At 44.4% G+C, this 21,997-nt stretch overlaps 2 protein-coding genes across 5 annotated transcripts; one reads left to right on the top strand and one right to left on the bottom strand.

Annotated features, from left to right (window-relative positions):
• Window positions 1–2,884: 2,884 nt before the first annotated feature.
• On the bottom strand, window positions 2,885–12,581 carry si:ch73-43g23.1 (serine/arginine repetitive matrix protein 2). 2 transcript variants are annotated; one of them, XM_035650568.2, is made up of 2 exons: window positions 12,192–12,581; window positions 2,885–11,633 (listed from the first exon to the last, which is right to left on the bottom strand). In XM_035650568.2, the coding sequence occupies exon 2, from the start codon at window positions 11,550–11,552 to the stop codon at window positions 3,369–3,371; it is 8,184 nt and encodes a 2,727-aa protein (XP_035506461.1). In that variant the 5' UTR covers window positions 11,553–11,633; window positions 12,192–12,581; the 3' UTR covers window positions 2,885–3,368. The 2 variants fall into 2 exon arrangements, with proteins under 2 accessions (XP_035506461.1, XP_035506462.1); XM_035650569.2 differs by having other exon boundaries at window positions 12,090–12,206.
• Window positions 12,582–15,010: 2,429 nt separating this feature from the next.
• Window positions 15,011–20,401, top strand: rmnd5b (required for meiotic nuclear division 5 homolog B). Of its 3 annotated transcripts, none has more exons than XM_035650276.2 (10): window positions 15,011–15,110; window positions 16,789–16,969; window positions 17,176–17,318; window positions 17,407–17,544; window positions 17,704–17,804; window positions 18,203–18,369; window positions 18,474–18,639; window positions 18,728–18,830; window positions 18,916–19,070; window positions 19,475–20,401. In XM_035650276.2, exons 2-10 carry the CDS (start codon window positions 16,831–16,833, stop codon window positions 19,536–19,538), a joined length of 1,176 nt encoding a protein of 391 aa, XP_035506169.1. In that variant the 5' UTR covers window positions 15,011–15,110; window positions 16,789–16,830; the 3' UTR covers window positions 19,539–20,401. The 3 variants fall into 3 exon arrangements, with proteins under 3 accessions (XP_035506169.1, XP_035506167.1, XP_035506168.1); XM_035650274.2 differs by having other exon boundaries at window positions 15,060–15,154; XM_035650275.2 differs by lacking the exon at window positions 15,011–15,110 and adding an exon at window positions 15,248–15,544.
• The last annotated feature ends 1,596 nt before the right edge of the window (window positions 20,402–21,997 follow it).

Raw genomic sequence — 21,997 nt, 5'->3', positions numbered from 1 at the left:
AATAGTTTTTAAAATGAAATGATCAAACATTGTGAGATCAGGGGAAACTTTTCTCAGGATATGATATATTCTCATAACCTTGTGACACACTACTTCATTTTCACAAACATGAAAGGTGGACTTATCAATGTATCCTTGTCCCGTAAGATGGGACTCTCACGCGACAATAAGTCCAGGATGAATTGGATGATTTCCAGCCAGACAGAGGTTACTAATATCAGTGTCTGACAGGGACCACACATTCAGCTCATGATCACGGTTTCCTCCCTTTCGTCGATACATTACACATACACACACACACACACACACACACACACACACAAGACAGTCGAGGACAGACGTGACTGACACAAATGTTCCCCCTCTTTCTCTCTGAGTCGGCGATGCGGTCACTGTCAGAAGTTAGAATTTTACGTTTGTAAACTATTGACATCTGATCACAAGCAGAGGGTGCTCGTGGAACATGTCAGGAAGCACGCTGCACATTTGATCCCTTATCATCACTAAAAACTCTGCTTGTTATCAAGCCGCCTTGCCCATGCCACCCACTCTTCTGTTCATTCCAGATACCAGAAAGACAATGTAGAGGGAACATTTCCACTGACCAATCGGCCGTCCAGTGGGTCCAAACTCACCCACTCACTCCTGGGTGTGGCAGGGATGATGGGACTCCTACTGCTACAGTGTGTGTGCGTGCGTGCGTGCGTGCGTGCGTGCGTGCGTGTGTGTGTGTGTGTGTGTGTGTGCGCGTGTGTGTGTGTGTGTTTGTGTGTTACATTGTGGGTTCGAAAAGTGGTCACAGAAGCATAACAATAACAGACGCACTGGAAAGGACCAGAGCTCTCTGATGTCATGGTATCTGTTTTGTGTGTGCGTACGATTTGATTTCACAACAGTCACACAAGATGGGGAGGATGTGTGTGGACGAAGGCGATTACTTTTAGATGATTATTAAGAAGAAGCTACATTGATGAATTGAATATCTTGTCAAGCAAACTCTCTGCAAACAGAGGCTGTTGGAGTTTGACTCTCTCACTGTCTGACATGGTTTTCCATGTCACCATTGGCACACTGAACAATAAAGTCACAATGGGATGGGATTTTTTTTCACAGGGCTCTTTTGCTGGATTATCTCAAACCACACCACAGAACTGGTCTTTTTACGTCAGATTTAAGTATACAAGTTGGGTTATATTCAGAAAGGTTAGATATACCTCAGTAAAGCTGCATCTTGGGACAGGCCCAAGGTGTGTGTGTGTGTGTGTGCGCGCACGCGCGTGTGTCTGGAAGTAATTTTGCAGTAGGCGTACCAGGAAGTTTATACAGATTACTGTATGTTCCTAAGGTGCGTCTCGAATCATTAGCCAGGTTGTGACAATACAGGGTCATGGCAGTAAACTTAAGCTTTGCATTCCATTGACTATTTTAAAATTAAGGGAGTTGTCAAGAGATGATTTGGGTCAAAGTTTATTTTGAGTGAACCAAAACACAAAACAGTCATTTTGAACATGAGATCAAATTTAATCTGAATTCTAACTTGTGACATTCATTGAGACCAGTCTCTTTCATGAATGAAAAGAGTGGGACATCCCAGCATCACGTTCAGTATTAGACATTACTGATAAAGAGGCGTGGGTGTAGGAGTTTGCTTTAAAGCGCACAGGTAATATAGAAGTGGTGTGGAGTGACCTGCAAAGAAACACAACACACTTCAGATGTGAATGAATGCGCTCTTGTGTTACTGTAAGCATTTGAATTCCCTCTTACAGATGAAACAGTGATTTGTTCAGTAAGGCACACAAACACACATACATCCACAAACACACATGGACAAACAAGCACACACACACTCGAGGCCCTTGCAGTTACTGGTCAGACCTCTAATTAATTTTACGACTAGCCACATCAAAGAAAAGGGGAGGTCAATGTTGCTTCTCTGGACAGAAAAATTAGGTTCTGGTTTCTATTTACTGGGTCAGGTTCTGATTAGGAAACCATCATTGTGTGTTTTACTGGGTCTTGTCACGAAAAGGTTAGCAGATGCCCTCAGGGTGGGACTGTTGTAGTGGTCTGTGGCACCCTCCAGTGGTCATGGCGGGACAATGTGCTGCTACAAATGACACTAGCCAATGTATTTCAGGTACATTTCTTTATTCTGAATAATAGTGCTGTCTCTGTCTAACCAAAGTCATGGCAAGTTAATCATTTATTGTCATTTACGTTCCCGTCATGTGACTCCAAATCAATATTACCCCGCAACCCCCCATCAACAAAATATGTTTTATTTTATTTTATATAAATTAGAGCTAATAGCTGTTGCACAGTTTTAGGACTTTCAGTGCCCTCTAAAGGTAGAGAGATGAAGAGCTGATGGATGTAGCTAAATAAAGTGCCAGTTTCAAAGCTGCAACTGGTCAAAACAATTATAATATCCAGAGATAATTGATAATTAATCATTCTTACATGCATCACCAAAGTCTCTTGTTTCAGTCAGAAGCCATGTTTAATGGACTGTTATAACTAATACTTGGTTTACCACTACCCACATTGCACCTCTTTTTGTTAATTTGGTGCATTGAGGCCATCACTAAGATGATGAACCGTGACACTTGACACTGTAAAGTAGAAGGAAATTACTGATAAAATTTGTCTTTGTACTCACCTCCAAAATGTGTCCATTCCAGATCGTTCACTGTTTGGTTTAGAATTTGCAAATGCAAAATGCAATCTCAATAGATGCTACCAAGTCCACCAATACATATTTTAATACAACACAACCACAGTGATAACATTTCATTCAACACCTACATTATACTTACGTACATGATCTGGCCAGTAAATAAATGCTGACATAGAAAACTACAAAAATTAATTAAGGCAAGAAAAAGGAGTATGTGACACATTTTATTGGCATTGTTGTTGCAGAAATCGTTTTCACAAACTCACTCATCCAATATTAGAGAAAAACAATAATAAAATAAATATTACGTTATTTTAACGGATATTTGTTATTTAAGTACACACATCAGTAAATTAGTAAACCTATTGATTAATAGTGGCTGTGCATTACTGGTGAAGTATAGTGTTCTTACCCTGAATCAAAAATGACAAAAAAATTCTAGATCATTTTGAAATTAGGCATTCAACTCAAGAAATGTCTTGGAAAAGGCTTTCTCTGTTATGTTTTCAAAACCATTTTTTCTGTTAAAGCAGCCTAGCTCATAACAAGCAGCAGCAAATAAACAACAACCAAAGAATCACTGTCTTCATTTGAAATGTGAAAACAGGCTAACATTAGACACCCCCTTTATATATACTGTGTATTTAAAACCCAACAGGCTCCAGGAAGACGGCCTCTATCTTCTATTTCAGGACCTTTTCCCCCCTGTTGGGGGTAGGTTGGGGGGATGCTTGTGGTAATAGTCTGGTGGGGTGGGATTGGGGCTTGCATTCATCCCTGTAGGGACATAATACATACTCTCCAGGTAGCTCTGGTCCAGTGGTGGATGGTTATGGGACTCTGGCTTGGAACCCTGACCAGAGTGATTCCTGTAGCTGACCCCAGGCCCGCTTGGGTGCATTGTTGCTTCAGCAGATGCCTCAGGATAGCGAGGTGGCTGGGGCTGAGCCTGGGTGTGGGCTGGGGGAGGAGGAGCATAGGGCATGTACTGGGGAGCAGTGGCGTACATGTTGGGGTTGTGGAGAGATGGGTAAGGAGCTGCTGATGGAGGATACAGACCTGAATGTGACATTGCCTGCTGTGGAATGAGAACTTCCACATATTGGCCAGTCTCTGGGTCAAACAACATTTTCCTCAGTGGCTGTACAGGCACCTCTATATAAAAATACTTTCCAGTCTCAGGATCTAGGAGTACTCTGCGCGGTGCTTGTCCATAACTGCTCTCTGAGTACAAACTGGAGCTGTCACCCCCATATTCAGACCCATAGGAAGGCCCCAGGCTTTGAGTGCCACACAAGTACTGGGGATCCATAGGAGGAAGGCCAGGAGAGTGATTGTGGCTAGGATCGCTGTAAGGAGCTCCAGCCAAGCCTAGTGGCTGCTGTTGGGGAGATCTGTGAACAGGGGGTCGTCGAGTGTCAATATGCTGGGGTGGCTGCAATGGCCGGTCAGCAGTGCAGGCCTGCATGAGTGAAGGGTGAGGAGGGCAGGGAGGAGGCTGATGGAGAGATTGGTACAGGGCTGGTGGCTGGCTTGGACCAAGAGGACTTGATTTGGGAGAGCTTGGTTGGTAGCTCATTGGTTGAGGGTCAGGTCTGCACTGGTGTGGACGAAAATGGGGCTGAGCAGCTGGGTAAGGTAGCACTTGGCCTGGAGAGTGTGAAGGGGCAGGAGGGGTGAGGTTTTGGGGGCTGCGGTGATGGTGAGGAGGTGTGAGACCAGGGTGGGATGAGCAGCTAGCTGTGCAGGAGCAGGGAGGAGGGCGGGAGGAGGGCTCATAGCGATTTGACCTCCTGTGGGTCAGATCTGGGAGCACAAGGGGACTGAAGCTCTCTCTTTCATCATAGCTTGGAGGGTCATCTGATGCATAAAAACGCAGGTCGTCTGTCCTGTGGGCACGCTCACTGGACAGTGACCTGCGGTATGGTTGGTGTGCGTATCCTGGCACATGTCTTGTGGGAACAGAAGCGGGTTGTTTTATGTTGTTTGAAGTCACTGGCATGGCTTGTTCACGCGGGCATGCCATCCTCGGAAGCACTGGTTGGCTGTCTGGATCTGTAACAGCTGGCTGGCTGGGCTGGCTGGCTCCAGCTGAGGTAGGTCCAGGGACCTGGCTTGCTATTGGGTCAGAGATTGGACCTGGCGCTGAGGTTGAACCAGGGTGGGTGGCTAATGCTGGAGCTAAGGTTGTAGGTCTATGTGTGTATCTGGAGCTTTGGGGCGAGGCAGTTGGTTGTTGCTGTTGTCCTCTGTCATTATATGCCTCAGTCTCTGGTGGAGCTGTTGACTGGCTTGATAGATTGGAGATTGTGGTTGCTGTTGTTTTGCTAGGTGGAGGTTTGAGGCTGGACACTGCAGACACAGCTAGTTTTCTTGTATAGTTTGATGTTGATGTGGACTCATTGGAGATCTTTCTATAAATAGTCGGCGAGGAAACCACAATTGTTTGATGCCTCTCCTCACCTTGTGACTTTGCAGTTGTTGTAACTGACGGCCTCTGTGCTTCAGTTGGCATTGCTTCCAAATCTGCAGGTTTAAATTTGCAGCTTGGTTTGGGAGGCACAACTGGCTTTTGGGAATTTTTAGCGATAGATTTAACTTCAATGGTTTGAGGTCTATTGTTTCCTGTGGAGTTTGCTGGCATCTCTTGTTTCTGTGTGTCTTTAGACAGTGACTTAACCTCAATTGGCTGTGGTCTGAATCTCCTTATTGCAGGGGACCTTGGGGGGAAAGTTGGATCTTGTCTTTTCACTTTTTCAAAATCTCCTAGATCCTTCTGTTTAGCGAGAGGTGGTGTTTGCTCCTGTGTATTCCTTAGTGGAGAAACGCTTATTTGTTTTTCTCTGTCTTTTATTGTAGGTTCAATGTGAACTCCTTCGGCTTCTGTGGTCTTTGTAAGCATATCCGTGCTTTCAGATACTGATGAGGGGCCAGACATGGTGGATGATGACGAGAATGTCCTCTCTCTATGAGACTCGATTTGCCCACCATCTGAAGGCATAGTGGTGTGAAGGGGAATCTCCAAGCAGTTCACATGCTTACAGGGAGGCTCTTTCCCTCCAGCTCCATTCAGACCATTGCCCACCACTGGTCCAATATCAGCTTGGTAGCCTTTCTCCTTCAATAACATGGAAACTGAATGGCCACTGCTGCCAGGGATACTGCCAGGGGTAGCGGCCCCAGGTGATGGTGAAGAAGCTGGGACTTGGATTGGGGTGGGGATATCTTCCTGGGCTGGAGATGCAGATGTCTTGGTTTTGCTGGATCCATCCCTTATCAACACTACAGCAGTGGACACCTCTCTTTCCTTACTGGGCAATTTGGGGAGGTTTCCGAGCATTGGAGGCTTTCTGTCTGTGGCAACAGCAACATGTCTGCTCACTTTTTCTGCCATTTTATGCATTTCTGTCACAGTCTCTTGTGTCTCCACTGCCTTTTTTAGATCATGTTGACATGGGTCAACAATAGCTGTGTCTGCTGTTGTGTTATTCTGTGTGTTTGTGTTAGAGGACTTTTGTGATTCTCTGCTTACCTCCGTAACAAGTTCTGGAGAAGCCTGGGGTTTCTCACCTGAGTTTTCTTTCTTGCTGCGTGACATTTTATTTTTGTCTTCTTTCCAGCAAACAGCCTTGTACTCTATATGCATTGGCTGTGGACGAGGCAGAGGCTTGCATTTGCTTTGAAGAGATGGAGGAAAAGTCAGCAGCTTTGAATCGTTTACCTTCTCTTTCTGTTGCTCTTCCCTCTCCGCCCTGTACTCCTCTCCCCTTTCCTCCCTCCTCATTTCCGTCCTCATTTCTTGGCTTGCTTCCTGCTCCTTCCCTGCTATGACCTCTATCCCCCTATCCTCTTTTACTTCTTCCCTCCTTTCCTCATTAAAACTTACCATCTTTAGGTAATTTACATCTGAGGGCATCACAGCACTAGGTGCCTTGAAAGACAGATTATATGTGTTTTTTACAAGCTGCCTCACATCTCTTACTTTGTGAATGGGGTTTTTAGATTTATTATTGCCATTTCGTTCAGCTTCCTCCGTTTTTTCATCCAGACTGGGTTCAACCCTTTCCTCCTTTTCCCTGAAAGATATATCTGGCGAAAGCACCTCAGGCTTGTTTTCTGCCTCAGGTGTGAGACAGACATTTAGAGAGGCTTTCTTTTTCTCCACGGCTTTGAGTGTAATCTCCTGTGGTTTTGACAAGCAGGCATCCATGTCACCCCGTTGCAGTTGTTTATGATCCTCTGTGTTTTCACATTCCTGGTCTCTGTTTGTCATCCTGGCCTGCCTGCTGCTGGTTCCAGTGGCAGGAAGGGCTCCTGTGTTCCCGGCAGCGGCATTTGCTGAGTCACCAGCATCCCCTTCGTACCAGATTTTAATGCCATCTGCTCGTCGTACTCCAGTTCTGGACTGTTTACTATCAAATGGCACTTTCAATTCTGATCTCATTTCAGATCTTATAAAGGTGGCATTCGTGGTCTGAGACTCAATATCTTCACTGTCAGTCTGAGAGAAACTTACACTTCTGCTGCTGCTGGATGAACTTGGCCTGTTACTGGATCTCACTCCAAAGCTTTTTGGTGATTTGACTTCATATTGTGCGCTTGTTTCTCCTCTCATAGGAAGACCCTCAGATGAAATAACATAATCTGATGGAGTGGAACTCAGATTATGTGTGTCAGGTTTTGGAGATACTTTCAGTGTCGTCACTGCACTCTCTGTTGGTTGGGTGTTTTCATCAAAAGCAGGGCTCACATCTTCTGTCTGCTCATCAGGTTGTTTATCAACACTTTGCATCTTCTTGGACAACACACTCTTAATGAGACAAGTGGCAATCTTGTTTTTAGAGCATGTTTCATCCAGGGAGGCAGATTTCTGGAGTCTGCATTTTCTTTCATTTTTTTGATTGGGCTCAGGGCTGCACTCAGACGGGTAGTAATCCTGTGTTGCTGCTGGTGTACTGTGTTGTCTCATGAATGTCTCTCTAATGTGACTCTCTAGAGAGGGGCTTTCCTCCAACACTGGTACCCCAGGACTACTATTTTCACTACTCTCATCCTGTTTCCCATCAACATTATTCCTCCTCTTCAGCTGAATCTGTCTCTTTGGAACTCCTCTTCTCACCTTCCTGGCGTCCTCTCTTTCCACAGCCACATCTACACACTCAAAGCTGCCCATTTCATAGCGCTTTGATGGATCTAGTCCTTCTGAGTAGTAGGCTGATGGTTGCTGGAAGGACAGATCATCATTGTCCAGCTTTGGAGCAGAACCCCTGAAGTCAGCATAAGCCTGCCAGGCGGGATTCACCCCACCGGGGCTCTCCTGCGTAGATGGTTGAGAAATGTTGGTAGAGGAACGGTGGCTGGAGTTGTACATGTCGAGGTAATCAACCTCAGGGCTTGACAGGCTGCGGAAAGCCAAGTCTGTAAACCACTTCACCTCATCATCTGCCTCATCAAGCTCACTTCCCATGCTGGAGCTGGAACTTCGGCAGGGCCTGCTTGCAGCCACGCGTCCAAGAGCACTGTTCTTGTTGTGGTGTGCAGGAGGTCGAAGCCGTCTGCCAGGACCACCACCCCTGGTGTCCTGTTGGGAAGCAAGTCTCAGGAGACTCTGTTGTTGCTGTAGCTGTCTGGTGGCAAGCGAGCTCTCTGAATAGGAATGCACTGTTGGCAGTCCCTGACGGGTCTCTCTGCTTGTGGGAGCTGCACCGCGACTCGCAGGCCCTTTTCTATTCCTGGCATTGAATGACAGCTCAACCTGTTCCCCTCTGTAACTGGCGTCCCCCTGCCAACCCTCCCCCTTCTCAGGAACCCGCTCCTCCCCCTTTCTCTCTCTCTCCATCTCACTATGCCTTTTCCTCTCACTAACAAGCTCTCTCTCCTCCAGCTGCATTTCCCTATCCATCTCCAATTGCCCTACTCGTCTGACACAGTGGGCCTGGCTATTATTGTCAACAGAGGCGACATTGGGGCTTTCCCTGTTTGTCACTGCTTTATTTAAATAACTACTTGATGAGGGTGCTACAACCTTAGAGGGGCTACGGCTTCTGTTCTGCCACTGTCTGTATGGTTTCTCAGGGGCTATGATGTGAACAGGTGTAAACCTGGTGAGTGGTGGAGAGGGAGTCCGCCTTCTGTTTGCATGGTGGGCCATGTTCTCGGTGAAGCTGTCACTGTTTTCACTTCTAACTTTGGTTGACAGATGTCTTCTTGAGGGCTCAGGTGTACAAGCTGATTTTAAAGAGCTGCTGCTTTCAGAAGTTAGAGGGTAAGAAGTGAACTGAGGCTGTGGTTTTCCCAGTCTTTGCACAGGTGAGACGGATGTAGCCCTGTGGACAGGTGAAATGGTTGGACTCCTGTCCTCAGAGACTAGAACCTTGGGGGAAAGAGAATTGATTTCAATGGGGGGATTTTTACAACTGTCTTCTTTCTGAATTTTATTTTGGCCAAAGTCCTGTTTTTCCTTAGAGAAGGAGGCTAAACTTGAGTTAACCTGAAAGTTCGCTTCCTTTGGCTGTTCTTCTTTCTCTATGCTTTGTTGTTCAGGTGAACTCGCTAACTTTTCCTGTGCTAAGAAAGGAGAAGTAACTACAGGTGAACGTACTGCAACCACTGGGGAAGTGCTTTTGATTTCTGCAAGAACTGACTTGTCTGCCCGGTCTAATTCAAATGAAGGTGACACGTTGTCTTTTGCCAAAAGTGTGGGGCTCTGTGTTTCTGTAATATCAACTGAAGAGGAATCTCTCTCAACTTCGGGTGTATTTCTCAGAGGAGGAGTATGTATATACTGAGGGTTGTACTTTGTGTAGAGGGTGGAATTCTGCTCAGGAGATGGGGATACGGGTGACAGATCTCTACTTGTAAGGCGCTGAGGTGAGGGACTTTGATGCTTTTGAGGTGAAGGGGTTTGATATCTTGGCTCAGGGGAGGGAGTCTGATACTGTGGCTGGGGTGAAGGTGTTTGATACCTGGGTTGAGGTGACAAAGTTATTTCAGGCTGCAGTGCACGGCTTGTGAACCCTGATATATGAGGCGAGTCTCGGGGTGTACCAGTGGACTCTGCTCTACTGCTATGTGTACTGTCTCTGCTTTGGGTAAGGCTCCTTGCTTCAGGGGACACAAGTGTCCTATCGGGCTCAGGGGTGGAGTGAAGAGAGAGCTCAGGAAATGGGGGAGTGTCCCGGTCCTCAGGCTGAACAATGGTATAAGAAATCCCTGTGATATGAGGGGATGAAGTAGGGCTTCTTGATGAGGCAGAGTAAGTATGAAGCTCAGGTGAGGATGCTGTAATCCTGATTTCAGGTGATGGAGCTGTATGAATCTCTGTGGGAGAGCAGTTGCTCCTAGCTGTGGGTGATGGAGATAAACTATAACTTACCACAGGTGACAAGACCTGGATTCGGTTTTCAGAAGGTGTTGAAATCCGTCTGATTTGAGGTGAGAGACCAGGAGAGGGAGTTCTTGCAACTATATTAGCCGGAGAGGCAGCCCTGAGCAAGCCAGGTGAGGGAGTTGTGCCTCCTAATTCAGGTGAGACACTCTCAGCAAGCTCAGGAGATGTTGCTGTTGAAATGACTGGTGAGGGAGGTGTGAAGGATGGGGCAGGTGTAGAATCAGCACTGCCTGCTTCAACTGATAACCATGTGTTTTGGTTCTCAGGGGTAGTTGCGGTCAATCTTCCTTCAGTAGAAGGATTTGAAATCCACTCAGGTGAGCAGGGAGGCTCTTCTAAATCAGGTGTGAAGTCTCTACTGAAAAGATCTGGCAAGGAAATCCTCCCTCTTAGCTCATGAAAAGGAGATGATGCTTGTGTATCAGGGGAATAGGGCCTTTTCTTCAGCTCAGGCGTGACCAATGTTTCTCTTGAATGGGAAGATGACTCTGTACTACTGGAGGAAGGTAGAGGAGATGAAAGAGTGTCTCTAGACTCAAAGGCTGATTTTGTAAAATCTAGAGAAATATCTTTGTGTCTGGGCTCAGGGGAGGGACTGCTGTGTTGGTTAAAGTAGCTGCTCCTTTGCTCAGGCGAGTTTTGTACTACCCTGAAGTCAGGTGATGATTGGATGTTCACTGATTCAGAGGAGGATGAGCTGACACAGTTTCTGGGCTCAGAGTAGGGACTTGAATTTAACAATTGATCTGAGGGGCTGTTATGTTCGTCTTTCAAAATAGGAGTATTTCTCCCTGATTCAGCTTCCGAAAGAGCCTGTCTTGGTCTAGGTGATGATGGTGAACTTCTTATTTCAACTGCGGAAGAAGTCAAGGGTGATGCGCTTCCCTTTGGACTGATGGTGTAGGAACTATTATGTCCAGGAGAGGAGGTCCTATCACTAGTATTGATGACTTCAGATAGCGGGCTAGCTGTACTAAGCTGAGGGACTGGTGATTTGCTTTTTCTTTCTAAATTTGGGCTACTGTCCTCAAAAATGTCTGGATTTCCTGAACTCAGTCCCTCGCCCTCTGACTGCCACCTCTCTGAAGATGGGTTCTGCAGCGGGGGGCTGTGAAGCCTTTCTCTTGAATCTTCAAAGCCCTCCTCTCCTTCACTGGAGCCCGGTGCAGTGTGATAAGAGCCTGAGGAGTCGTTGAGATCATCCACCAGAGGTGATGCAGCAGCTGTCCCGTCCACCTCCCTCTGGGAATGGACAAAGGCCCCCACAGCAGGGCTGCTTGAGAGGGAGGGCGACTCACAGTCGTCTCCAAAAATGTCACACAGGCAAGTGGTCTCGGAGATGACACTGCGCTGAGTAGGGACGTTGATGATGTCAAAGATTTCCACGTGGTTGGGGGTGCCGTCACGATGGCACAGGGAAAAGGTGCGGGGTGCACTGCGCAGGAAGGAGTAGCTGTCCCCTTGGAGAGTCCAGCTGTCCATAGCTAGTCCACAAGCACCAAATTCTCACTGTGGCCAGTCCAGTCCACACACTTCTGGTCTGCTCTGGGCTCTGTTCCTGGACTGGAAATAAGATATGGTCACCTGGAGGGTGTCTATCTCATTCATTTAAACCAAAAGTAACATTTGACAGTCATCAAATATATGAATGGCAAAGCTTTAGACAATTGTTTTTGTTTTTTTGCATACCAACAGCAAATTAATTTTTAACCCTCAGATATTCTGAGAATATTTTCAACCTCCAATGGGGTTCAGTATATAAATATAACTCATTATGTCACTATAACTTAAAAAGCAGCAAGCAACTTGAAATCAATATCAGATAATATACACTTATTCACGCTAAGTTGGCAAATAATTTAGTTGCCTGATGTTTTGTGTATCTCCATGTGCTTAAAAGCTCACAAGATTCCTCATCATGTTTAACTTTATTATAAGTGCTGAGATTTATTCATCTTAGATATAAAGTACGAAAACTGACAATATTCAATATTTGCATTTGCTCTGGCCAATACATACCCATTTATCTAAGCTCTCCACGTTGCCTTGGTGTGGGACTTACTAGAAGAGAAAGTCTGCTCAGTGTACAAGTAGAGAGAGACAGAATGACGGGTACTGTACCTTTGGCCAATGATGAGGCTTTCCCAAGTGCATTGAGTTGCTCTGTGTTGCAATATCTGTCCGTCATCCAGTGAACTGCCTCTCAAAATCTTCAGCACACTCAAAGCTTACAGAACATCAGTCCATATGCCGAGTCCAGGACTGAGCAGCTCCACACAGCTCAGTCTGGCAGTGCCACACTGCCATGCATCAGACTTGAATACAAAAAGCAAACAGGGGCATCTCGCTCAGACACATTACATCCTCCAATGCTCCCATCTGTATTTCTGCCCCTCCCTTCTGAGCAGGCCTCAGGATAAGCACTTACTGAGTCTAACCTGGATCTTTTTTTTCTCCAGACTGGGGTTTGGTTGGACATTGGCTTTCCAGTGTGAGTTAGCCTGGGGTGCGGCACAGGGGGTGGGAGGGTTTATAGTTAGCAGCAGGTGCTGATCCAGCCAGGACGGATGAGTGTGGATGGAATTTGACACTTAAAGCCAGCTCAGTCACAGGGCTCCTCTATATATAGACCCATACTATCAGAGCCAGATAGCCATAGCTTTAGCTGTTTGCCTGGGCACACTGGTGGGGAAAGAAAGGGGAAATACCAAACTCAAAGTACGGCCACACATTGTCCACTTGGCTGCTACAAAGAGGTTATATTTAACATCAAGAAGGTAGTTAATGTACACATGTATGTATATTTGTGTATATGTGTGTGTGTGTTTGTGAATACTATGTTGTAGCTGAGGTACAAGAGGTCAAAGGTTAACAGACCAACCGACTTACAGCTCACATGCAAAACTCCTGTGCGCTGCATGTAAGGGTAGCAACTCTTGAATAACGCTCTCACATGTCTCCAATCACGTTTGTCCTGTTCAAGTCTGAATATCTTATTTTCCAGGAAAACTGTAGCCAATGAAAGAGTTCCTTTTTCAATTCACACTGAAGCTTGGCTGTCACAAGACAACACTTGACAAGTGTACAATCAAAACTGTCAAAACAAATGGGATCATGTCATTTATGATATATTTTACTATAAGAGTACTATAAGCTACTCTCTGAGCTACACTGAGACTGCCTGGACACGTTTGATGGTTGTGAGTATAGACAGGCCTCTGTCTCTACATTAATCGTGAGATTAGCTTTCATTCTCAGTCATTAAGTCATTCAGGACAAGCCGATGGAAAATCTTTGATGGCAGCCCTGACTGAGTGTTGCATAAGGTTGTGACTGTGGGTATAGTACATCTGTTTCAAGATGAGAGACTGCTAAGGAAAATCAACAAGCTATTCCCTGTATGTCATGATGCATATGTAATCTGTCTTACTCTTCTACTCTTCTCATTTTTAGTGTTACTATCCAAAATGGGAATCAAGTGTCTGACCTTGGTGCAGTTAGTGCTATATGGGTCTACTTGCAGACCTAAGCAACAGCTATAGCTTTCTGTCCCCACCATTCATTCTGTACAAACTAATAAGTGTTTATATACTCTACATTCACTTTAGATATCTAGTGATTTCAGATTTCACTGAGGGCTCCAAAAGCATGACAAGTATGGATCATCATCCCTCTGAACTCCTATCAGGTTCCACAGAGAAGATGGATTTGTAAATACACACTGATATCACTTGGGAAATATAGAGTAAAACAATGACCTTCAAGAAGAACACTGTTTCGAATGGTTGGAGAGCATGGAACGCATACATAGGTGATTTATATGTGTACTAGCTATGAGAGAGTGCAAAATAAAATGTACAGAGGTGCTGATAAATTTGAGCCTCTGCGGTTATGGCAGCATGTCAGACTGGAGGAGGACATCACGGGGAAAGAATGATGAGCACCTCAGCAATGGGGAGCTTTAGTCTACATCACTGATAGATTAGTCACACCAGCCTGCTCAAGTCCAAAGACCTCACCCACTCCCACCCTTAGCAATGCAACATGCACCGACAAGCTGCACAAAACAATACACTGCATGGGCATCTATTAGTGGGCCAACATATAAACCTTCTAAATCAAGGGGATTGGCAGGGAAGCTGATGTTCAGTATCCACATGTTGAGTAAATGGTGTATTGCACAGCCCTTCCTAATGTGTGAAGATCAGTGAACAAAGTGCTATTTCTGCAAGGGCTGACCTAGTTGCTTTTTTATGTTGTGATGTTCTGCATCATCAAGTTCTATGCAAGCAACATCTAGAATTTTGTCTATATAGAAATGTGTTTCTTATTAGAGGTGGAAAATTGTGAGATACTTGTACTTCGTGAGAATATTTCTTTTTGTATGCTTCACTACATTTCAGAAGGAACTAATAAACTTATTAGATAGATAGATAGATACTTTATTTATCCCAAGCTGGGAAATTCCGGTGTAACAGCAGCACATTTCACACAGCACACTTTAAAAATATATACAATATCTACACAAATAAATGTAAAATATACGAATTGCAAAAAATATAGAGAATAAGAATAATACATTTAAGGAATTTACATGGAATATTAACAGTGGAAATAGTGCACTCTGCAAAGTTTTCCACTTCAAAGGTTTTACTGCAGCAACTTGCAAGCCACTTTGCAGATTAAAACTTGAGTAGTAGTAGTAAATAGTAGTAGTAGTAGTAGTAGTAGTAAAGTAGTTATTCAGCATGTGCTGCAGGAGAAACTACCCAGATGTCGGTCTTACATATAAAACAAATGTCTCCAATTTGACCATTTTGAAATGGTGTTTACACACTGGTGCCAACCTGCAAGGGATGGATTGTTATAGCTTCAATGCTCCATTGTGCGAGAGATAAATCTGGTTCAAGTGACAATACGCCACACTAAAAGGCTGTCACAGAAAAAAAAAATACTTTTATTGTGAAAATGTCCACTTAAACCAGAATGCGACACCGGAAGTTCCGCATTACGACTGCTGGTGAAGTGTTGCCATAACAGGCAAGTGGCTAACGCTAATGTTTGCTAACTAATTAGCACGATAGGTGAGTGTTGTGTATTTGACCATAATGTTGAAATTCGGTTAAACGGTTCTAGATGCTTGAAGTGTCGGAGTCATACGAAATAAGCGGGTTGTCATCCCCTCCTGGAATTATCTGGACCGTGTCAGCGAGCGGCTGGCTACGCCGACTAGCTAGCTAGCTGCTAGCAATGGCGAGCTTTTGTGGCTAGCCAGCGACTGGGATAGCGTTTGTTTATGTTAGCTCCGCGACAGCTTAACGCCAACAGTTAACCGCGTCGAATCTAAATACATGGCCAGCAGCCGGCGGCGCTTCGCGTGTCTCATCAGTAGTGAATAACAGAATTACCAGACGCGGTGTCTGGTGGTTGAAACGCCGATGCGGGGCGCGTTGATGTTTGTTACCTCTGCTACGGTGGGTTGACATTTTTTTTTTTTGTGTGTGTGTTTGTGTGTGTGTGTGTGTGTGTGTGTGTTCAGCGCACAGACGATGAGTTTACGGCGAAGCTGTGGCCCAAAACCACTTAATGTTTAAAACATAACATGAGCAAGTAACAATAACAGCGGGACGCAGACCAGCTGTCGAGACAAAGTCGTCGGTCCACATTTTCGATCGTCCCCTTCTGGTTACATGAGACTTGTGTGTGTGTGCGAGCGACGCTAGCGGGCGACTGTCGTCCGTAAACACCAGGCCGCAGAGGACACCGTGTGCCTGCTCCTCATCGCGGCGAGGCCTCGCTGCTCCTCAGTTGAGCCACATCGGGCCAAACTTTGCACCGTGGGCAGTACTGGGTGGTTCGTCTGTTTCCTTTTCTCCATTTGGGAAAAAAAGCAAACAGCTGTCCACCCACTGTCGAAGGTCTGTGGCGCATCGGTGCACCCCAGGGCTTGTGGTCAGGAGACCGTCAGTGTCTTATCGGTTCACTGGAACACAGGGAGAGGGTTCCCACACTTCCGTCCTTTTGATCGCTCTACAGTCCGAATGTGGAAGATTTCCTTTTGTCCTGCAGACATCTGCAGAACAAAACACAAGCTGGGCCAATCAGCTGATACGGACACGTCTGTCCCCTGTCTGATTTGTGAGAGGGGATTGCTGGTCAGATCTAAATCCAACGATATGTTTGGGGTAGTTGAGTGTATCTTGATTAACATATGTTGGTCATCATTTTTTAGAATGCCTGTCAAAGATGATTATATATGTATTTTGAAAAACACTATGTTTAACTGTTTTCAGTCAGTTCCCTCCCTCCCAAGCTAAATAATCGTTTTAAAGCTGCTAAAATGTGAAGACGATTGCTTTTCATTATCTTGTATACATATATGAGTGTGTGTGTATATATATATACATATATATATATATATATATATATATATATATATATATATACACACACACACACATATATGTATGGCATATATATATATATATATGCCTTTGCGATGCTCACCAGACAAAACAAGTGATTGGAAGACATCACCTTCAAATTGTGCCCAACATTCTGAATCCTCATAAAAGATGTCTGATGAAAAACAAAAAAATGCAGCCCCCCTTAAATAAGGAGTATCAGCAGATATATTGTTGTCAAACTCTCAAATGTTGGAAAAATACCAGAAATCCTGTTAAACTCCTCAAACAACATTTTTCTCTCTTAAATCCAGGTGTCAGTGTTGTGTGTGTGTGAGAGCGTTCCAGCCTGAATCATGGAACAGTGTGCATGTGTGGAGCGGGAGCTGGAGAAAGTGCTCCATCGCTTCGTGATGTACGGCCACCAGTCCGAGGAGCGGCTAGACGAGCTTCTGCGCAGTGTCTGCGAGATACGAGGACAGCTAGTTGCTTTTGGTAAGAAAAACGCATACAGTGACTGGGCCCTATTAGGATACAATATTAGTTAAGGCAATCTTATTTTCAAGGAATAGTAAGCATTTTTCAATTTCTTTGTTCAAAAATCGATTAAAATCGATTTTGCCTTGTTCATCATAACTCATCAGACACATGCTATTGTAGTCGTGCACAGTGAAAACTTATCCTTTGAATCTCTCTTGCAGGAGTACAAGATGCAGACTTATCGGTCTTGTCTCAGACGATGGCCCAGTGTTGTAAGAATATCAAAGAAACAGTGCAGATGCTCGCCTCCCGACATAAGGACATCCACGGCAGCGTCTCAAAAGTTGGCAAAGCCATTGACAGAGTAAGGACAGGCAGCAACTTTGAAATTGAATTTGAACATTCAACATTTGCCATACACAAAGGATCATCTCCGGTGTGGTTGTCTACAGAATTTTGATGCAGAAATCAGTGCCGTGGTGGCAGAGACGGTGTGGGACACCCCAGAGAGACAGAAGTACCTGAGTGAGACCATCGTGGAGCACCTGTACAGACAAGGGATGCTCAGCGTCGCAGAAGATCTGTGTCAAGTAAATTACTCAAACCATCAATCTAATGTTCTCGTGGTGTAAATTTGTGTGACAACCCTCTGCATAAATATCATTAATCTAACCTTAAATCTATTGTAATCCTCGTGAAGATAATTATTGGAATAACTCTTTGTTGAAATATTTGTGTCTATTTTCCAGGAATCTGGTGTAGTTATAGATATGAGTATGAAGCAGCCATTCCTGGAGCTAAACAGGATCCTTGAAGCGCTGAGGATGCAGGACCTCAGGCCGGCACTTGAGTAAGTTTTTTTTTTTCCCATCCGTGTCCATCTGTGTTTACTCATTCACCAACTTCGAAAAAACAAAATTAGCTGATGTCACTGTTATTCGTACGCTGGCTCACATAGGAAAGAGCTGTTTTAACTTAAAATGTACTGTTTTAGAAAAGTAAAAGAAACTTTCTCATAACAGAAAAACTTAAAAAAAAAAAAAGCCATACAAGAAAAATAAGGGTTGTATTGTTGCAAAAATACAATGACAGTTCCTGTCCGAGTGTCTACTCAAGTAATGGAGAACTTTCTTGAGTTGATATCTTTAATGTATAATAATAATGATGATGATGATGATGATGATTATAACAAATAACTATCATTAAAGTTGACACTTGCACTTGTTCACGTCTGTGCCTCCCCCCCAGGTGGGCCGTGACGAATCGACAGCGTCTTCTGGACCTGAACAGCACTTTAGAGTTCAAGTTGCACCGCTTGTACTTCATCAGCCTGCTCAGCGGTGGAATCGGCAACCAGTTGGAGGCCCTGCAGTATGCCAGACACTTTCAACCCTTCGCCTCTCAGCACCAGAGAGGTACCGGCACCAAACAGAGACACAATCACCGTGACATTCCTGGCTCAAACACATCACTCATGGAATATTGTGTTTTTCTTATTTCCCACCCTCGTACTTTTCAGATATCCAGATCCTGATGGGCAGTCTGGTGTATCTGCGTCACGGCATCGATAACTCTCCATACCGCAGTCTGCTGGAGACGAACCAGTGGGCAGAGATCTGTAACATCTTCACCAGAGATGCCTGCGCTTTACTGGGCCTCTCCGTAGAGTCTCCGCTTAGTGTTAGGTTAGAACAAAAAAACAACAAACAACACACATGAGCTCATCCCTGATCTCCATTAATATCTTTACCTTACCCCTACCCTTCTCTGCAGTTTTGCATCAGGCTGTATGGCTTTGCCAGTGCTGATGAACATCAAGCAGGTGATCGAGCAGAGACAGTGCAGCGGAGTCTGGACACACAAAGATGAGCTGCCTGTGAGTCTCTTTTTTTAAACTTCCAAAAACTGTTTACTTTCTTTTTTTATTTTTTTCATTCACTCAATCCCGTCTGTTCGTCTAGATTGAAATTGACCTGGGGAAGAAGTGCTGGTACCACTCCGTGTTCGCCTGTCCGATTCTCCGACAGCAGACCTCGGAGAGCAACCCTCCCATGAAGCTCATCTGTGGCCACGTCATCTCCAGAGACGCCCTCAACAAACTGACTAACGCTGGAAAGTAAGTCTGAAGTGCAGTTAGATTCATATTTGAGGTTTTAATGACCCTTTTTATATTGTTGTGGATTGAATCTTTTGGTTCCCGTATGTTCATTAATGGTGAAACATCCTCACCTAGTTAACCAAATTTAAATAAAGGAAACTAACAATATTCCAGATTTGGGTGTTAGTTATTGCGCTAAAATTGCATCTAGGAGTTATTATGTTTGTAAATTATTAATTATTAGGATTAACTGCCAAAATATGGATGTTAAAATCTCTTGGACTGCACCAACAAGAAAGACATTGCACAATATTCTCTAGAACATAAAAAAAATATCTTAAAACTGAATATACTTAATGAAAGGAACAACAGGGATGTAAAGTATATTCTAATCATCCTGTTCCCAATCTCCTCGTCCTCAGGTTGAAATGCCCGTACTGCCCCATGGAGCAGAATCCGTCACATGCCAAGCAGATCTACTTTTGATACCGCACACTCGCACTCACGAGTGAGGATGAAGTTCCCTGGAGCTTGTCACATTTCCAGGACCATTTGCTCTGTCCCTGGCCTTTCGGCCTGTTATTGTAAGCATTAAGGTTTTATCCCAGTGCTCCACTGGACGGCCTTGGCCACCCCCCGAAATCCACCACGGACCCTCTGAGTTTGCGTAGTACACCCGAGTCCAGCGGACGACTACGACCTGTAGTAGAGTGAGGAGTCTCGTCAGTAATGAGAACCTCTTCACGAAGAAGCACCTCTGAAAAAGGATAATTCATTGAAACTCATTTGCGAATGCCTGCAGAGTTATAGGCTTATCTTTTTAAATATGTAATACTTTAATAGTGTTTGTTTGATTGAGTTGGATGACTGCTTCTTTTTTTCTTCCATTCTTCTTTTTCTTGTTTTGATAGAAGCGGTGAAATGATTAAGGATGGCGGCGTGTGGGTAAATGGCATAGATGAGCCGATTTTGACTTCAGGGTGGTAATAAACGTCAGAAAACCCACAGCAACAAACTTTGTAGTAGGTTTATTATTTGCTGGCGAGGGGGAACTGCGGAGGTCCATCTTGAATCCATCTCTTGATTGTGACCAACTACTCCTTTATAATGTAATAAAGGCCTCACCTAGCTTGAAAGTCACTGCTGGCTGATGTATCCATTTGATCAGTAGAACAATTAACTAACTCGTCAATGGTGGAACAGCTTTTTTCTTTTCTTTTTTTCTGTGACTGACTGCACCAGCAAAATTTCTCTCATTATAGAAGCCATTTGTCTTGTTCTATGTATGTATTTAACAAACAATGACACAAAAAGGAAACAAAAAAATATATATACTACTGTGAAATGTGCTTTTGTTTCTATTTTTCATTGCAACCCGCCAGGACAGCTCATGTAAAATAGTAAATTAAAACTGAAGAGCAACATGCATAATCAACTCTGCTGTGTAACTTTCAGAACTAACGGCTCGCGCCACGTCTGTTGCCCATCGCCTCGCTCGGCCCCGCGTTGGGCTCCCTAAGCTTGCACGCTATGCTGTTTGGAGATGTGAAGTGGTGTGACGGTAGCTGTATGGTCTGACTTGCAGTGACTGTAGGCTTGTGATTCAGCTTTACTCGTGGTGGTGGGTGGGGGGCCGTCCTCGGATCTTTGTGGCTGCTGTTTAATATCTACTTAAAAAAACGCCTCCGCTGCTTAGGTTTGTCCTTTTTTTATATTTTATTTGAGATGGGAGTCAGAACAGAAACATAAAAAAAAAAAAACATTTCCTCAGGGCTCGTTGTAAACAATTCATACCACATCTCAAAGTTGCTATCAAAGAGAATAAGGAGTTTGAGTTCACAGGCGTTCACTAGTGGGGCTGAGGGTTCGGAGGTTAATGGGCTTTGTATATATTATTCAACTGGTGACGTGTGAAGCGTACACTGTAGGGGGAAACGTGTCACGGGCGAGGCACTTGGATGTACAATACAGTATGCTTAGTGCAAGTTGAAGATGGTGATGTCACCTCACAGGCTCGTGAGGCTAATTTGTTCAGCACTGCACCAGCACAGCTATTGCAACACAACGCTTGTTTTTTTAAGTCGAGGTTCAAGACGAACGTGTCTCTTTAAAGTTTCAGTTAAAATGGGTTAAAGTACATGTTTTTGTGTCAAATTTCACAGAATTTCCTCCTGTTTTTTAATTTTTGTTAAAAATGTTCTTTCTTTGGTTGACAATCATTCATCGCTTCTCTTTGAGTGGTCCTCCGGATAGACCGCTAGCGCTCCGTACTTCTGTTGTGTCCGTTTTGTTGAATGTTTGCATTTCCTGCTCTTATGTGTGTTATGCAGCCTTTATTGTAAATATCTACCCTCTAACCTGTTTCATATACTTGCATCTGAAAATGGAAAATAAAAAAAATTTATACTCCAAGTCAGTTTTGGAGGCTTGTACTGACATTTGGTGGTGGACTGCTCCGACCATAACTCAGACTACAGCTGCTCAGCCTGCCCTTTTTTCCCCTCTTTATCACCACTTGGTGGCGCTAGTGCCACATTGTTAATACTTAAACTAACCTGCCTTGAAGTCTATTAAATCTCAAGTTAGAGGTTTTAATTTGACTGAGTTCCATTTTTAAAAAATTATTATTCATAAGTTAGTATTTAAAAATGTCACTTCATCAGAGAAACAAAGCACCCTGGCTGATGGCGTTCAAGCGCTGCAATCCTCCTCCGGAGCGGTAACGTGTCTGGAAAGAATCTCTTCTCATCCCACTACAGTAAGTCACTCAACCTCTCCTGAGCTGTGCAGTTATATTAAGCTCCAGTTTATATAATGTTTTAAATGCCAAGGTAAAAGGCTTTGTGAGTCAGCAGCAGCTCATAACTATTCAGATAAACAGTCCCTTAAAAAAAGAAAAAAAATTGCTTGTGCTGTTTCTCACTTTTCACACAATTTTATATTTA

Source organism: Scophthalmus maximus, chromosome 9 (assembly GCF_022379125.1).
Source record: "Scophthalmus maximus strain ysfricsl-2021 chromosome 9, ASM2237912v1, whole genome shotgun sequence".
NCBI classification, from domain to species: Eukaryota; Metazoa; Chordata; class Actinopteri; order Pleuronectiformes; family Scophthalmidae; genus Scophthalmus; species Scophthalmus maximus.
This window is presented reverse-complemented; position numbering and strand designations above follow the sequence as displayed.

Excerpts from the sequence above, each read along its gene's own strand:
- si:ch73-43g23.1 (XM_035650568.2), bottom strand. The coding sequence starts at position 11,552 with ATGGACAGCTGGACTCTCCAAGGGGACAGCTACTCCTTCCTGCGCAGT.
- rmnd5b (XM_035650276.2), top strand. The coding sequence starts at position 16,831 with ATGGAACAGTGTGCATGTGTGGAGCGGGAGCTGGAGAAAGTGCTCCAT. Across the intron at positions 16,970-17,175 it reads AGGACAGCTAGTTGCTTTTG|GAGTACAAGATGCAGACTTA; the intron begins GTAAGAAAAACG and ends TCTCTCTTGCAG. Across the intron at positions 18,370-18,473 it reads CGCCTCTCAGCACCAGAGAG|ATATCCAGATCCTGATGGGC; the intron begins GTACCGGCACCA and ends CGTACTTTTCAG.